Here is an 18,932-nt window from a genome sequence, read left to right on the forward strand (position 1 = left end):
TATAACAGCTGGTGCCAAGACCAGATTTACAGGTCTTGTTCCTAGGTAATGAAAAGAAAGATAGATGTAGTGAAAAAGCTCAAAACATCACTATAAACAAGTTTGCATGAATTAGGTTAAGTTACAAAGCTCAAAAGAGCTCTCTATGCTTCTTCTGCTTCTTCTTCTTCTTCTTATTATTATTATTGTTATTATTGTTTTTATTTAAATTTCCCTGTACCGGTCTCTAATGGATAAACAAACTCTGCTAGATGGGAGCATTAATTCTGCTTTATCTGCTGGAAAAGGCATGCTATCACCAAAGAGGAAAAGAGCTGCAGTGACCTCTGTTGATGGAATTAAGCAATGTATTTAAAGAGCCAAAAAGGAAAGGTGATACGTTCAAATCCTCTGCTAGGATTAAATACGACCAAAAGTAAACTGTGCTAAGAGGCAATGGCTTTCAGGTTGCACACGAAAAAGACTATTTCCCCACACCCACTGAAGTCAGAATCCTTATCAGTATAGTTGACTTTTAAAAAATATTTTTAGACAATTTGTTCCTGTTTTAGTGTGGAATTAAAAACTATTGGCATGAAGACAGAAGACATAACACACTAGGGGAGATGTGGTTTTTTTGAAGTGCTGGACTGCATTACAGGAGTTTATATCACCAGAAGAAAACATCTTGCCTGTACGTATTACGTGATCTGAATTTAGTGACCAGTTCCCTGTGCCAGCCTGACACACGGTATTCTTGAAGTTTTGAGGCAAAGAAGCTTTCCAGTTGGCGGGCTGCCTGTGGCGGAGAGAAGTATCTAGGAACTGTCATGCCTTTATGACCAAGAATTTGGAACATGTCTTTATTGGCTAGTTCTGATCCAGGAAAATAATTAAACACGTAAATACCCACAAGGATCTGGACCTTAATGCTTAACTTCAAGGTTGGGAGTAGTCTCAGTAAGGCCAAGCATTTGAGGATTGATCCTGCACAATTAAAGTTATTGAAATCAATAAGAAAACTTCCATTAAGAGCTAAGTAGCTTGTGGAAATGGGGTTATTATGTCCTTAATTTTTTCAGACTTGTGCCTTTTCTAAGGACCACTCAGTATTAAACAGAGGCATAAATGAGGGCCAGGGCTTCATACTGCAGTAACCAGTTGGTATCCACACTGTTTGGCCTTTCTAGGAGCCACAGCAATTCAGATTGGTAATTTTTCCTTCTGTGTCCGGTGTTATGGCAGGTCTGACCATAATCACAAAGCTGGGAGTTTTCCCAGTTCAGATATTTTAATTTGTTAATGCCTCCACCAGAGCCTGAGAAGATTTATTTTTAGTATACTTTCCAGAACCACTGCTGTCCCTCTGATCCTAAAACGTCCTTCTCACAAGAGACAAATGGATATTGGTAATGACACTTTACTAGTATCCACTAGTATCCTCGTTCAGGCTTTGCAGAGAATAATTTCTGCAAGTAAGGAGGCAAAACCCCCAGGTTCGTTCTGTTTTTAGTAAAAAGCATGAAAAGCTGTACACAAAGCAGTATCTTATTTTGATACAGATAAAATCAGAAAATGAAATAATAATCAGTGCACTACGATATCATTAACTAGATAGTAGAAGTGTAATTGCTCTGCCAGTCTAAGAACATCAAGATACACAAAATGTAAAGTATTAAAATCAGTCCTAGTTTGCATATGTTACAGATGCTGTAAATGTTATGGCATCTTATACAAATTTCACAATAAAGCCAAATATTATAGCTACCTATTTGAGAACTTCAGGCTGTCAGGCATGAAGGAAGTACTGATGTATCTTCCATATATAATTAATGATCCTGGCGAAGATCTTTATTGACTTCTGGGAAATTAGGTCTGTTTTTTTTCACTCTGCATGAGTCTGACAAATTTTTGTGGAGAGTGGTCAGGGTGGGAAGTACAGCTGGGTGGTAGGTTGGATCAAAGATTTCTTTGCCTCAGTATATTTGGCATCCTACAAAGACCTCTACATGTTAAAGGACTCCAGTTACCCACTCACTTGTCTAAAGATAACCCAAGAAAAGGCTCTGGTTTTGACAGAGTTTATACATTAAATAAATTATGTTTGAATAGCACATAGAACCATTCTATATAAAGAACAATTATTTTCTGCCAAGCTTACCCTGTGATAGGACAATTATTTTCTTTTAGGTTCCTTGGCATAATTCTAAAATGAACATTTGTAATATTGTGTATAGCTACAACTTTTGCACTGAAGGCTGAAATCACCCATGCTCTAATATCTGTGATAAAGATGAGTCCCAGTTCCACATGTATTAGCTTTGCTACCTCAGGTATGGTTTAGGAAGCAGACTGTGACTCAAAAGGAATCTTATCAAAATATCTCATTGCCATTTTCCTACTGTGCATTCTTGTTACCCAGCATTCAGGCTTTGTGATTTAGTTCTTTTCCAGTTTAATCTTACAGTGCATTTATGAACAAGTTATTTATGTGCCAGTCTTCAGAGGTCAGCTCTTTTGGCTTATCTTATAGAAGACAAAGGAAAAAGTCAGCAGTCATCTTTTTTTACATCTGGAAAAGTATCTTTTTTCATACAATTATAACTGTTTGACAGGAATTTGCTCAAAGTTAAAGAATATCTTTGGATGGAGATTAAAAATGGAAAATTACATCTTCAGAGATGTACTTTTCTTTAAATTACTAGTATGTGAAAACTGTTTTGGAACTTTAATTGCTGCTACAGACTTACTACAAAATAAACTTTGCAATAAACCCTGGCTGATCCTTATCTATAACCAAAAATCTCCACACTGGCAAGAATATAATATAGGATGAAATCATATTTGGATTTGGATTTTTTTGCAACTGAGTTCAACAAGGCAGGATTTTTTCTTTCAAACAGCCCCAAACTTCTCCTCCTCCGTGCATGTGGAGATTATCTGGATCCTGCAGTAATTGCTGGTTGGGTCAATCGCTTGATTTCTTACAGCGAGGAGACTTACATACTTTCTGGTTTTGGCCTCACACAGAAGGATTCGGGCATGATTTCTCAGGGTAAACTGGACAGTCCAAACCCAGAATTTGAGTGACCTTCTGAGTTCGAAGCCAACTTCTCTGCTTAGTGCCAGCTCGGAACCCTAACAATTATGCCTGTTTCCAAAAACTGCATCCGAACCTGCCATTCTTTTGACCATTGTGATTTTGGCAATTTGCGTATCTCTGCTCATCCTGTTTTGGCATGCTGCAGGTGGGACAAACCTGAGGCTCAATCCCAGGAGAGAAGGCTTCGTCAAAAGCTCCCAGAGTAGCAACCACTGCAAAGTTGATATAGGTAAAATCCCTTCTCATCACAGAATGGTTGAGAAGGGACCTCTGGAGGTCATCTAGTCCAACCCCTCGTCCATGGCTCCTTTCCCCTCTTGTGAGTTGTCACTTGGAGAAGACCTGGACAATGCACACAGCCACAAGTCTAGCAATGGCCAAAACTCATATTCCATCCCAGCGCTGTAAGAAAAAAAATCATGAAAAGAGGTACATGCAGTGAACAATGAGGGAGGAGGCACCTTGCTCAGCTTGGCCCGTCATTTTAGCAGCAGCAGCAGGACAAATGAAGGGTTGGAATCCCCCACATCTGGCTGCAGATGTGTGCGCCAGCCTATAACGCCCGGCTCCTTTCACGCTCAGCTGTAAGAGGCAGCAGCTACAGGCAGTGATTGATGGCCCTGTACTGCAAAGCAACAAGCGGGCCCTTTGGAAGTGCCTGCTGCTTTCCAGGAGCCCTAAATAGAGCCCAGGGTGACAAGCTGGGACATAGATGCCATTGCTAAAGGGCAGACGAGCCACCCTGTAAATAAAATTATGACTACCTTTTACTGAGGAGCTGAAGGGGCTTTAATAGATTTCGGTCTTTCTATGAGCAGCATCTGTACACATTTTATGTGATGCTAGGGCTGAAGTTGTGAGCAGTTGTTAAAAGAGTTCTGATACTTTTTGCTGGAGTTCTGTACGCAGATATTTGCATTAGCTCTAAAAAAGCAATTTCCAGAACCAGAACAGCTATATCAAAATCTGTATCATGAGCCCTGTGCCCATCCATGTTTGTCTAAGAAGCCCAGCTACCTAAGAACATATCTGCCCACATGTGTGCTGTCCTGAGCTAGTCTGGGAATCCCGCTACCAGGGCTGGACTACATACAGGATCAAAAATTTGTTAGTCCCTCACTGCTGGACTTCATGCAGCTTCAAGTCTTAAATTGACTTCTACAATAGAAAACACAGGTCAGACTGATTCCTCTTTCCCCTCTGAGGTTTTTCAGATAACTAGCTGCTCTGGTTTACTTCAAACGCTGTGGGATGGGTTTTGCTACCATTACAGGACTGGCACCAACATGCTGGTCAAGCTGAGATGAGAACCAAACTGCTTATGTGACAAACTTACTTCACCACAAGACAAGCAGAGGTTGATTGCACAGGACAGATATGCAGCCTCTGCTCCTCTCCTCAGAAGTGGCATTATTACTTTCTTGGCATTTTCCGAGGTACCTGCAAACAGAAAAGGGGATTCACTCATCTCTGTGTATCAAGAGGTGATAACCCCTTTTGCCAATTCTGTTAGAAATTTTGCTAATTCCATTTTTTGGCAGTACATTCCTTCCTCAGGAGGCATAGATGGAGCGTCACGCAGGAGGAGTTCAAAAAAATACCGGTAGTTAATGACTATGAACATAATTGCTCCACCTTTTTTTTCCATGATGTAATGTTCCAAGAAAGCCTGTTGCACAAGAAAGCAATCAGAGGCAGGTTAAAATACAACGAAATGGATATAATCTTCTCAATAAAGTAATGCTATCCTGACATGGCTTCCGTGAGTAGATTTGTTTGTTGTAAGCATTGGAAGGCACTTTACCATTCCTCCGCACTTTCCTGCTATGCTTATTAAAATGGTTTCTTGAGGTTTTTTTGTTTGTTTGTTGGTTTTTTTCCTGTGCAGCCTTTTCTCTGATTAAAAGGTATGCTCACATTTTGATCCCCATATGTAATTGTGGGATCAAATCCTACTGCTTTTTTTTATAACTTGTAAATGCTTGGGATTAAGTTGGGAACTCTAACATTTAAGTATCTATGCCTAACTGAAATGATTTAAAAATACAGGAGCAGATTCCAGATTCTGCGTTCATGAAGAAAGGGAGGAATAATTTAAAATGTAGAACTGTAGATCAGAGCTAATTACATGGAGGATATATGAACTATAAATAAAATTATACACACACACGCGTGCGTGTGTGTGTGTAAATGTGTAGATACAGATATTAAATATCTATATGTAAATACAAAAGGAAAAAAGGCTGGCTGTTCGACCATGCAGAAGCAGTAAATTTGTTCTCTACTGAACTATTAGTATTCCAGTACAATCAAACCCAGAATATAGGTAGATAGAGAGGGTATGAGGGTCAAAGTGATACTGATGATCACCAAAGGATTGTGACCACTGAAAAAGGTTCATCAGATCTTTCCAGTGGTATAAGTTACGCATGTCTTGCATTTAAAAATTTATCAAATGCTGTTAAAGTTTACCGAAGTCATTTCACTAAGACAAAGAATATTTGCCGTCTTCCTCACGATGCCAATGTGTCCAGGTTGTTTCTATAGCAAACAGCAACCATTAGTTTGTTAACAAAGGTTTTCACTCATCTGGAAGCTTTCCAGTGAATTGTCCACATTTTCTATTCCTGAAAGCTCCTGTATCCTTCTTCCCAACTTAAAATGCCATTAAAATTCTCTGAAAAGTTTTACAATGTTAGTAATTCATCCTATTGCTTTTCATTTTTTATTTGGAAAACCCTGAGAATGAAAATATTGTACATTTTTCTTTACACTCTTTTGGAAGGTTAAATGAGGCATGGGGTTCAACCATATCGTCTCTGAGATCAAGAGAAAGCTCTTTCTATAAAACAAAGGATTTTGCTGCTTGGCTGCTGCTAGCTCTAACCGCTGCAACATTGAATATTTTAGGCTGAGGCTCTGTTAACCCCACGTACTGATGCTATTCCACTTAGGACATGCTAAAAGCCAGGCTGCAGGTTAGAGAGGGTTTTGTGTGCAGCTGAATGCCGTACCCTTTATCTCCAGATATCTCCAGATATCTCCAGAGCGGAGAGGCAGATTTTAACAGCCGTAGCCCTTTTGACTCTGTGTTTATGGTGCCTACAGGGAACTTCAAACCAGAGGCTGTCTTTTAACTCTCACAGCCTCACTGACTATATTCTCCCAAACAGACTTTATGCAGCAATGGGGAGGGTGGACTTTCCCATGATGTTTCTTCTTGAATGAATGAATGATTTTCATTCATTTCTTACCTGATTGTTCTGTGCTAAATTTCCCAAGGACAGGATTATGTGAAGAGGTGAGGAAGGTTTGTTTTTTACACATGACTTTGGAACAACAATGAACTGGACTAATTTTTATTGAAAACAAGCTGCATGTAACATTCTGTGCAAAATTTAAAGCCAAACCTCCACCAAGTCGAGTGGAAAACCTATGTTCACACCAGCTGTCTACTGGTCATAAAGGCAAGCAGCTGACATCAACAGTTAAAGATTCTGCAGGGGTTTATTAACGTTCTGCATTGAAAATAAGGTAACATAAGAGATGCAAGCAATGGCTAATTGACTTCAGTGAGTAGTCTGGATAAAGGGAAATAAGAAATAAGGAAAATTGGGGAGAGGTATTTCTGAACCCTAACAGAAAGCGATACATAGTGTATAGAAAATATCACCTACTCTAGGTTTCTTCTTTGTCTAGGAAACATATGCTCACTCTTTAACCCCTGCGTGCACAGTATTAGTATACAGGCAGTTAATTCTTTGGCTGACCACTGCAGCAATTCACAAACTACCCTTTAGTGCGACTCAAACTGCAAAACACCTTCTTTGTACTGGGGCTGCTTCTGCTTCAGCTGGCAGGAACATTTCCCCGGCTTCAGTGGGATACGTATAGCATCACCCAAGACAGAGAGTCAGCTTTGAGGGTTGCGGAGGATCTAAGGTAGTTTTTTTATGCCGTTGCTAAAGGATTATTCCTCTTGGCTCAGGGATGACCAGTGCTGGCCAGCTCTGACTGAGCAAGCACTGGGTGCGTGTATTTGTATTTTGCAGGTGGGTTCTTGGTGTGAAGGGGAGAGAAGAGGGTGTCAGAAACAAAGGGGCAGGTGGGAAAGGGGCCAGGGGTGAGGAGCTCCCTGTACTACCCACGTAGGAACAGCAATTCCAGCTACTGGTTATAAACTGACCTGCATCACTGACTACAGGACGATGTTCTGTAAGGCACCCCAGTAGACATTCCCAGACTCCTGAAGATCTGAGTCCTCTCAGAAAAGCCCTTATCAAGGGCCTAAATCTAACCTGCTATGCCTATACAAACCAGCTCGTGTTGGTGAAGGGGGAAGCAGGCTTTAGGTTGGGCTGACGAGCCGAGGGCATGCACAGAGAAGAAAGCTCCTGGGCCAAGGGAACCGGTCATGGTAGGAGAGTCTGAGAGTAAGGTGGCAGTTGATTTGATTCAAGACAGAGCACAGCCCGCACACATTTTTTGCTTGCTTCGGAACTGCTTGAAAAACATTGTGACATTTATTTTTAAATGAAATTTTCTTCAGGAAAAAAACCCACAACACCTCAGCGGTTTTGAAAGCAACATTTGTTCAACATGCTTGTGCCATTAATCTACTGACAAAGAACGAGTAGGAAATGTAGCTTAGCAGAAGGCCTCCCAGGAGTCTAGGACTGGGTCAGCCTTTACCTTGCCCTTTGCAAAAAGAGGTTGTGCCTCTATGCTTTAAAGGTTGCCAGAGTTGTAAATATAGGCTATAGCACTAAAGGAATCGCTTCAGTCACCAACTCCAACACTTGAACTCATGGGAAAGCATTTAAAAATATGTTTATAAACCTATCAAACTGCTTTCAAAGGAAAATTCTCGTTGTTGGTTATGATGCTATTGTAAGGCTGAAACGGGAGGCATTCTTTTAGTCATTAACTTTTTTCCCCCCAAAGTTAAACATTTAAATTAGTATTTCTGTATTCATGGCAGTAACAGGTGCTAGGCTTGAGAACAGTTGCTACTTTTGACAGCCAGCGTGGGGACACAGCCTCAGAAATCATTCAATGACTAAGTGTCCTGGAGCAGAATGAGCTAAAGAGGGAATTTACAGTTTAAACATTACACACGTTGCTTAGCTATTAAACAATTAGATTGTTCTAATCCTTAAGAGATGGAGATCAATCTGTCATCTCTGGGCCTGGGTTTCCAGCACATGTGCCCAACAATGTCTTTTTCCAGTGATACCCAGATCACCTGGAACATAAGTAATGAAAGAAAGGAAAACCAGCATAAACCCCCGCCGGGCAGCTCCTCGATTTTGCCTGTCTTATGAACAGAAGGAGGGCACTGTACTTTCAAGTTATGGCAAAAATTAACTTCATGGGTTATTCGCCTTCCTGGGTTGTAAGTGTCCCTCTGGAGCTAGAAACATCACTTAGCCCTCCTGCAGTAGCTGATGGCGGGTCCCTTTTTTGTCCTTCGGGATGATATTTAATGCTGATGCCCTGCAGCACTGCAAAAACCTCTCTGTTATTTGGTACGAGGCACAACACGCTCTGGCAGAGCTTCCTGGCTGAACCTGCCAGAGATGCTTACTCATGGTGAGCAGAAGTGCCCGCGTACACACCAGCCGGCTGGGAAAGACCTTAGGAGAAGTCTTGAGGAGAGCGTTCACAGGGGTGCAATTACTCTGATACCCAGATTAGCTCTGGGGAGGTGGTTGCCCATAATCCGCAGAAGCAGCAGCACGTTGCTCCCTCCGGGCTTCACGCTGGAATAACCGCGATCGGTGCCGCGGCACGGCAGCCTCTGCCTGCAGCCTCGGGAGATCCCAAGAAAGCAGAGTTTATCGCTCTGAATTCAGCGCTGGCCGTCTCCGCTCTGCGCCACAAACTCGTGTTCAGCTTCGCTGCTGCTTCGTTCATGGGGCTGCTTTTGAAGATTAAAAAAAATAGCTACGCTCCTTCCTTCGTGCTCCGCGGCTGTAGTCACGTAGCTTGCTGCTCCCGCCACTCGAATTCCGGAAAATTAGGCAGCTGCCGGTACCTGTGCGCTTTCTCAACCCTTTCCAATTTAAAACCCGAGTTGTGCAGACACAACAGTTAACATCGTAAGGGCTTTAAAACGGCTTACCAAAGTTCAGACCTGCACAACTAAATTGCTGCCATTAAAGTGCCCATATGAGGAAGGTATAATGCCTCTGGTGGACCTGGTTTATGTGGACGGTTGCTAAGCAGCCCTGGAAAAGGCCGTGGAAAAACACATCCTCAATGGACTATTGATTTCATATAATAAATCAGTGGATAGCTGAAGATATACTTTCACTAATTAATGGATTTAGAGACAGAGTTACACGGTGAAGGCCCTGATGACATAGTCCTCATAAAAAGAGTCCAACCCCTAATGGAAGAGAGATTTTGAGAAACGTTTGTTAACATAATGCATGCAGGTGAGCAACCAGCTCCCCTCCCAAAGAAAACAGCTCTCAGTCAAGCATGTTTGTATTTTATAATCCTTAAATCTCCACTGAAACTATTTCTAAATGAGTAAAAAATTCTATGTCACCTCTTAGGTGTCTGTCCTCCCTTAACTCTTTGAACATCCTGGTTGCGTGTACCACAGGCACTGGTTTTCCCTGCATTGCTGTGATTCCCATGCAGCTGCAGATGTCAAGAAGAACCGCCTTTTTACCTGTGGTAACCTGAAAACTTCCTTCTTTCTTCTAATGGAAATACTAGAATTTTTAACAAATTTACTTTAGTAACACATTAATGTATTTTGGCAAGATGGTCCGTGTTTAAGCCTCCTGTACTACACTTTGGGGGAAAATTGGAGAAAATCTTTGTCTGTTTTAGAGAAGTGGCTAGGAAGAAGGGTGAAATTTATACTTTTCTTCTGAACCAGGAACACAGATTTTACAATACTGCTACCTGGACTGTGTCAGGGAAAATTTAAGAAATATGCAACGTAAAAGCTCCTCTGCACAGAGTTAATTTCCATCAAAATAAAATACCAGCAGTAGAATATAGCATTTTTTCAGTCTATTGAAAATGTCTGTCAAAGTAAAACAGCAATGAAAATTATGGACAAATATTTATTATGTATGATTTTTCCCCCAACCATTTTGATTTTTTGATCATATTTACTAGAGAACACCTATAACATTGCTTGTAGAAGATCCAGTTATTGAAATAGTCACAGTAACATTTTCCGGAAATGTTGCCTTGATATCGAAGAGAGGTCAGAAAATTAAGTATGAAAATATGACCTCATGATTTTTAGGGAATCCCTAAAAACGGAGCTAAATTTATGGTACAGTGAAAATTCTCATTTGTTCAAATCAGCATATTTCTTTTAATTGTGAAAGCAGAGTTTTGTTAATAGCAGTAAAGATAGATCTTTTCCTGCTATATAGATAAAGCTGGATTAATAATAACAGGTGACATACAACCCTGTAACTCAAAGGCGTGCCTACAATGAAAAATCCGATGCCTACTACAGCAAAAGTAAAACTAAACTGTCATAACACCCGTATGAACCACCCGAGCTATTGCAAACCTGCGTGGCGGGACTGCCAATGCCTCTCTTTCCCAAACCGCGCGCTGTGGGTAGCTCGAGCAGTTCCCTGCTCTGGTAGTAATTTCCAGTAGTAATCAATAAACGGATTAAAAGGTAAACAAACTGAATTATGTGAGTTACCATCTCGATGTACAACACGGCATGCAGTTTGCCACGTGAAGTGCTGTTAGCACTGTATCTGGTAACACAGGCAATGCCTGCGAGCAGAACTAAAGGGACGAAAGCGCGCCCGGGTGCAGATGGCACGGGGCGGGCGGCGAGGCGTCGCCGGGGGCATTGCGGGAAGGTCCTCTATGGATCAGCTGCAACCAGGCGAGTGCGGCGGACCTGCTTTCTGTTTGTGCTATCACTGAAATGGTGCGGAGCGACCCGAAGAGCAAATTGTTCTGAAGTGGGAGCAGATGCATTGAGCTGTCAGGGGCAGAGCCATGACGAGACACCGCGGCGCCAGGGGCACACCTTCACGTCTCTGTCCATCTCCCCGGCTGAGGGGACCCCCCTCCTTCCCCTCCCGGGGCAGCTTGGAGGCTCGGGAATATTATTCTCCATATGGCGATGTCCCCGAGGAGCTGCTTCTTGTGCAGATACGAGCCGTGGTGGAGGGGAGGGAAGCTCTTGCTGCTGTCTCGTACAGCCTGGGTGAAGCAGAGATAACGGGAATATCGCACCCCACTCTGCTGTCTCAGGCAAATCTCTGCCTGGATTTAAAGACCTTGCACCAGTGGTGAAACCCTTCAGCGGCTGTGGGACCAGCTGCACAGGGCTGGTGGTGATGAAAAGCAGCACGGGCTGCAAATACCGAGAGGAACTCCACAAGAGCTTCAGCACCTTACACTGTACCGAGCTTCACTGCATCTATTTCAAGAAGCTCCGGAGTCAAGTATGGTCCACTTCCCTGCTGTAGCAGGCTAGCCTGTAAAGGCAATTCGTAGCCAAATGTTGGATATTCTCATCTATACAATCCATCCGTAAAAGAGATTATTTTGGTGTAAGGATAGACAGCATCAACTCTAGTAATTAATCTCAACTCCAGTTTTCTTCGCTCTCCCAGTTCTTTGGGGTCTGTGTCAATGTATTATTTCCCTTTTTATTACCGGCATGTAAGTCACCAGCCTCAGGATTAACGGCGCCTTTCCCTCTTTTTTTTTTCCTTCCCACTTACCAACTTCTCAATTTCATAATATTATTAAAAAAAAAAAAAAATTAGCCTGGCACCCTGATCCACATCAGTGCCAAAGCTAGAAGGATTTCTGTCATGTGTGCCCTTTTATTTTTGGAGAGGAGGAAAGTAAGAGGACAAATAATGGCAAATATGTGGATGGTGCCCCAAGGAAGGGTCCATATTCCTGTGCCTGGGAGAAACTTTGTGACTGTAAAGGCGTGACCTGGGTGCCAAAGCATCGCTTTGTCTCTGCCAGTCCGCAGCAGCCAGGCTCTGTCATCCCTCACTGCCTGTAATGAAAAGGGAAGCAATGAAGAACATTTTCCATGAGAAAGGACCTTCCTCCAACTTCTCGTGCCTCAGCACTTTCCCACCCAAAGTTTTCCTTCCCCTCTTGTGGCAAACTGAAAATCCTCAGCCAGTTGTTCACGATTTCCAAACGCTGGTCTGGCGGCTGGCACAGCTGCGGGGCTGTCGCACGGTGGTCCGGTTCCCTGCTCTACAGCGTATTTCTGCTGTGATTACTGAATAGGGATATGAATCCCAGTGTACAGGGGGATTATGAGGTGATATTAGAGAAAAGGGTTGATGGGACAGTCTATAAATAACCATACTTCCGCTAGCCTTGGCCAGCTTGCTCTTGCCAATGCCTTTTCATTGACATTATTGAAGATAATTCTCAGTCCAGTGCAATATCCTGAAGGCACATGTCAGATAACTAGAGAGGATCTGTAACGCTGCTCTTAGGAGAACAGGTATTGACACTTTCATAACCGTATTTGTCAGAAAGTCTTTCTTCATCTGCAGGAAAGGTCATAAAATGAGACGTGCAAATACAATTACAGATCTTATGATTTGAGACTGAATTACATTTATGATTTACAGTCTGATTTGCATGTGAGAGATAACGCTATCTCCTTCACCTGAGGGTTAAGCTTGTCTTCTTATGGATGGTCTTTTGGCAGGGACCAGGAGATTCAGGAATGACTGAGCGTTTTCTTTTTGGTTTTTTTTGGTTTTTTTTTTTTTTATATATATAAGGGAAATGTCCTCAGAATTTGCAATATTTATCCGTTTCTCTTATTTCAGAGAATCTGATATAGCAAATAAAAGGACCTATGAAGATATCATATGCAGCTAGAGAGTTAGATGGTGTATACACTGGTTTGATATTCAGATGTGTTCTCCTGGCTGACTTGTAGATAAAATAAAGAAAAACCTTTTATTAGTGTCATGTTTCTAATTTTGCCATTAAAACCATAGGCTTAGTAGCGCCCTGTTTTCAGGTTCTGGGGGTAAATGACAGCTACAGATATTCAGCTAGCTGATTCTGAGCTTTAACTCACTACAGAAACAGTAGCCACTGGTTACTTTTTGCCATTTGGGGAAAAAAGGAGAACTCTTTAGTGCCTGCTTTTGTTTTATTTGAAGTCAAGACAGACATGCTTTGCTATAAAGGCACGCAGAACGGTGTGCTATAAAGATTTTATGAGTTTGAGCTTTGGAATACTGTCTTACTCACAAGTGGTGAAGTCATGAGCACATTGTGGCTGAGATTCCATTCTTTCAGAAATACAGAAAGCCGGTGCTCAGCAGTATCTGACGGAATACCAGCCGTGCTGAAATTCACGGCAAATTCCCAATGCCTTCAGGAACAGGATTTTGCCAGTCACGTGTCCAATGTTGGCAACACGCACTCACGCACACGCGTAAACATATTATTAGCTATATACACGTATATGAGAATATACGCATGAAGACTCATATATGTTTTTACAGTGTGTTAAGTCTCTGAATTAACAGGATGTAAACCTCTTCCTTAACAGGAACAGGATTGTGCCTATGAAGTGTTTGATGGGGGGGCAACACCTAGATAATATCTATTCACGTGCTATGTATTATTTTATGAATGAAACTTATTATGTAATATACTGAATAATTATATATCATATAGTACGGAATATAGAATGTATTATTATACAGCATGTATATGCGTGTATGTGGACCGACACACAGATACGTATACAGAGCGTGTTCTTTTAACTCTCTGAATTGATGGAATTTAACTCTCGCTTAGTGGGACCGAAACGCTGTCTTTCGTAAGTTTGGCAGAAGCACCTCTCCTGCATTCGGTAGTGGCAACATATATATATACATATGTGCGTGCACATATAGAGATATGTAGACACGCGTATGTGAAAGTGACTTTATTAGGACAGATACACATCCACACATCCACACGCATATACACACCCGTTCGGGTGTGCGCCCACACGTGTACATGCGTATAAAGCAAGTTAGACACACGCGCGTAGCGCCAAGGTGTGCACGCGTGCCTGCGGACGTGCAGGCGCGTCCCCGTCCCCACAGCTCTCCCCATCGGCTCCCACGAAGGTGCGGGGCTGCGTGTGCCTTTCCAGGGCCCGCACGCCAACCTCTGCCGAAGCGACGCCGGCTCCCTCCCCCCCGTGCCTTCGCGGGCTCAGCCCCGCACCGGGGGGTGGGCAGGAACCGGCGCCGGCCCCCCCCCCACGCCGTTCCGCGGGGCCGGCGGGGCCAGCCCCGCGGCTTCGGCCCCGCGGGGGCGGCCCCGGGTGACGGGCTGGGGGCGGGCGCGGGCCGCGGCTGCCGGCCGGCGCCGCCGCCGGGCCGGGCCTCGCCCAGTCACCGGGGAGGAGGCGGGGCCGGCGGGGCCGCGGCAGGTGCCGGCGGCGGCGGGATGGCGGCGGGCGGCTGAGGGGCGGCGGGGCCGGCAGCGGGGACGCCATGGGCGGTCGCGGCGGTCCCCCGCGGCGCACCGCGCCTCTGGTGCCGGTGCCGGTGCTGGTGGCGGTGCTGGCGGCCGGGGCGGCGGAGGCGCGGGCGACGTCGGAGAGCCAAGTGCCCGGCGCCTCGGCCATGGGCACCGGCCCCCCGCCGAGCCCCAGCGGCACGGCTTTCGAGGAGACGCGGCTCCACGTCTTCACCCTGGACTACCCCCACGTGCAGATCCCCTTCGAGATCACCCTCTGGATCCTGCTGGCCTCCCTCGCCAAGATCGGTGAGCGGGGCCGTCGGGTGAAACGCCAAACTTACCCCCCGCCCCGGTCCTCCCTCTGCCCTCCCGGTGGCCGGGCCGGGGCCGGGGGGCGCGGTGGGCGGCCGGCGGCTGATGCTCCGCGGCGGGGCGGGATGGGATTTGGCCGGCAGGAGACGGGGTGTAGTCGGTTAGGAAAGGTGCGGAGGAGCAAATGGGTTACCTGCAGCCCTCGGCAGCGCGGCCGTGAACCCCGGGCGAGGAGGAGGAGGAGGAGGAGGAGGAAGGTAAAGCCCGGAGTTCACCCAGTGCGCGACCGCCTTTTCCTTCATCGCCCTTTGAGCACCATCTGCTTTTTCTTAAAATAACGCCGGGTACGGTGACGGTCTCAGAGCCGCGCAGCCGATCGATGGAAAGCAAATATTTATGAGGGTAGAGGAAGCCTCCTCATCATACTTCCCACCATTCACTTATGTCCCGAGAAAGACGAAAAAAGACAGCGCTGAATGAGTAAGGAAGGCCACCTCTTCCCTCATGTGGAAAATATTTGTATTGCATAGTTTCACTGTGTTTTCTGCAGCTGATACATAATGGTTTTAATTAGCTTTCTAGGTCCCAAACAGAAGAGTGAGGACACTATTATAATCTAAAGAATATCACGTAAAGGTGTGCTGGAGAGCCATTTAAAAATCGGTAAATCTCTGCAAATGGTGAACTTTGTATCTTCTTAACTAGAAGATAATGTAAGGAATAAAGCCGTGGGAGCAACAACAACAACAAAAAAGGTTTACTCACACGCCAGTTGTTTGGTCCAGAAGTCTGATTTTGCAGCTCAGATTTCAAGAAAAGCTATGATCATACTCATTTTGATACAACATTTTGATAAAACTTCGACTTCTGCTTGTGACATTTAAATAGACTGTGTCACATTCCGGTTAGTGATCAGGTAATTAAGATTCTGCAAAACCAAAACTTTGTACTCACCTCCTGCTGCGGCTAGTGGTGTGGTTGGGGGCTGATCTTCTACCCAAGCAACTGGCTATGGGTTCATTACTTTCTGCAGAAATACTGTATGTTGCATCCGTTAAGGATGCATGTACCTCGGGGCAGGTATCTTAATACATTAAAGATGCATGCTTAGGCTTGAGTATGTATTTAGGTGTTGCAGAATCAGGACAGAGTTCAAATACGATACACTCAAGTATATCATGAACAGTAATAGCCAGAAAATACGGAGTTTGGTAAAGAACTTAGCCAGTTGAGTATTGTAAAATTGCTCTGGCTTCTGAGTTTAGATACAGCAAGAACTCTTGAATAAGCTAAGACTAGTGGAAAAGTTTGTGTTTTATTAAAGATTACAGGGAGGCCATCTGAAACATGTAAACACACCTACGTACACGATAATATATAATTTCTGTAGGACTGTATATTCTGACTATCACGATATTTTGCTAGTGCATAGGCATTTAAAAAGTAAAAAAAAAAAAAGGTTACTCGATTACTTCAATTTTCCAGTTTGACTGCAGTACTGTAAACAAGCAAACAGCATAGATGAGGAAAAATGGATAGAATTATTAAATCCCTTCAGTTACACCAAACAAGAGCTAGTGTGGCTAATCTAGGGCATTACCTCTGCTGTCACAAGCGTGCGTGCGCTAAGCACCGAGGGCCGGATCCAGGAGAGTCCCTAGGTGTGGCAGTGCTCAGCTTCACCACACCTATCTGCAGGCACCCTGACTGCGGGACTGGAATTAGGAACATCCAGTTCTTGCTCCTGGAGCTCCGTCTGCGCTTTCTTATCCAGTGAGTGCATCAGGTAAACCTTCCCGGGACAGACTCCCGTCGCTCCTAAGCCACATTCCCACAGTGTCCATTTTTTCACTCGCTCGTGCCTGCTTTTGTCTTGAAGTTTAGCCCAGACGGGCAGTTCTCTAACGAAATGTCGGCTCTGCCACGGCCGACTCTGTTACTAAGCGCGGGCCGTGGGTCCCCGTTGAAAGCAGAGAGGTTTTCCTGCCCGTCTCACTGCCCGTAGCCCCGAGAGCGGCTCTGGGAGAGGAGGCTCGCCGGTGCATTCCTCTCCCCAGCATCTGCTGACGGGCAGCGCAGGCATCTCGCCCCGGTTGTGCCAGGCAGCGTGAAATCCACCTGGAGACTCACGCACCGCCCGGGAAACTTCGGTGCTTAATCTGGCATCGCAAATTCCTTTCTGGGGCTAGACCCTGAATGCTTACGCTTGGCGCTGCCGAGTAGCAAACCTTTGTGAACGGAGCCCTAAGGTCTTTTCAGCTCCAAGCAGCCCAGAAGGTAGGGTCGCATTTAATAACAGCTCTCACGGCGTGTGGAGGATTCCAAAGACAACTGTGTTGCAGCACCTGCTTATCGCCCGACCGGAGCCTTTTTGAACAAATGCGTTTCCGCAGAAGTGTAGTTTCACTGGAGCTGAAACGTTCCAGCGTTTGCTTGTTTTTATAGGGGATTTATCTGCAAGGTTTCTTAGATCCTGGCTGTGACCGTGCCGTTGTAGGCTAGGTTTAGAGGGAGCGAGAAAGACAGCATGAGAAAGGAAAAACGTGAAGTTGTCAAGCAGAACTTGAACATTTCGACAAGGTACATTTTCACAGAGACGGGAGAAACCTGGTGCTTTTTATTCCAGCACAGAACCAGGGCACATTTTGAAATCTAAGAAATTGCCTCCAACAGAGGTGTTATTTTCTGGCTACCTCTACTTATTTATTCTTGTGTGGTGATACCATATAGGAGGTATGTTACACCCACGCCGATGGACTCCCTGGGTATATTAGGTGGGACCCGGTGCACCTGAAGTATGCTGCAGTCTCTAGGCAGTGAGACTAGTCTACTTACCTCCCAGTTTTGCTTAATTGTTATGCTACCAAACCTACAAAATGTCGCCTAACTGATCCAGGTTCCCATTACTTCTACATTTTAATCCCAAATGCACGATTAGAAGTGTTTCTTCTGGGAACTGTGCTGATATCCTTCCAACGCTTCTCTCCTGAAAAAAGGTTTAAGCTCTTCAGAGGGTCTCTTGGAAAACTCACCTGTAATCTGAAGTACACGTCTCAGTGGCATTTCCAGCATCAGAGAGCACTGGATTTCACCCAAGAAGTAGGAAACCAGGGCTCTAAGGACTTTTAGCTTGAAGAACACTGAACTTGCCCTTTAGGCAAGTGTCCTACTGCCCAAACGCCCGAGGGTGAACCCCTTCCACACTGTTAAAGCTGGGTCACTGCATAGTCAGGAGCCCAAGAACAGGGTCAGAGGAGGAGAAAGTAGCTGTTGTCCTGGGTTCAGCGTAAAAGTCTGAGTATCCGTGTGCTGGAGGGGATCTGTTCCCCAGGCGCTCCTGCCCACGTGGCTGCGGATCCATCAGAGCAGGGAAGATGTCCCTCGTCCTGCGGGGCACCTGCGCCTGACTTGGCGTGCTCGGGGTTCTAAATCCTGGCTCTCTGCCCTTACGTGGGGAACCGCAGCCTGTCCCTGAGCACCTTCAAATGCCTTGCGTGGAGGCAGGCAGTCTTTCAGGAGTTTTGATGCTGTTCACATCGATAAAAAGCACATTTAGCTTAGTGGGAGCCCTTCCATTACCTTTAAGGATGAGGAGGAGAAGGTCCCAAAAGCTCTGAGAAGGTATGAACTTTCCAAAGAGTGACTTGTAAAGAAGAAAAGAAAAAAAACCCCATAATTTTTATTTTCACAATAGACATTTCATTGCCATTGCATTACAACTGGTTGGGATGGCTTTTGTTTTCATTAAAAGCAGCATTAACAAAAATTTCCTCCTCTTCAATTTTTATTGAGAAAATTATTTAAGATACTTATGAAGGGCTTAAAAAACCTTTTCTTTTAGCAAAACCTACTTACGCAGGGGAAACTTCAATCACTGTGTTGGAAATTTTGGCGTCCTGCCATGGCAGAGACTAAGACAAACCATAAAATGTTCATGTGGAAGTGGCTCAAAGGTGAAGAGTCAAGTCTCCAACCACAAATGCTTGTGTTTCCAGGGTCGTTACCTGTTCTGCCAATACAGGATATTGGTGATTCTGGTTTTGAAGAATGACAGCGAATTTGGCAGTCCTTC

General features: G+C 44.7%; 1 protein-coding gene across 1 annotated transcript in view; it reads left to right on the forward strand.

The window, feature by feature from the left end:
• The first annotated feature begins 14,556 nt into the window (after positions 1–14,556).
• SLC9A2 (solute carrier family 9 member A2) overlaps positions 14,557–18,932 on the forward strand; it is a 34,640-nt gene continuing 30,264 nt past the window's right edge. The window contains exon 1 of the mRNA XM_052774051.1: positions 14,557–14,854. Within this exon, the coding sequence (XP_052630011.1) occupies positions 14,581–14,854 (274 nt within the window). The 5' untranslated portion in view covers positions 14,557–14,580. The remainder of the gene's footprint in view (positions 14,855–18,932) is intronic.

This window comes from Harpia harpyja, chromosome 22 (genome assembly GCF_026419915.1).
Source record: "Harpia harpyja isolate bHarHar1 chromosome 22, bHarHar1 primary haplotype, whole genome shotgun sequence".
Lineage (NCBI taxonomy): Eukaryota > Metazoa > Chordata > Aves > Accipitriformes > Accipitridae > Harpia > Harpia harpyja.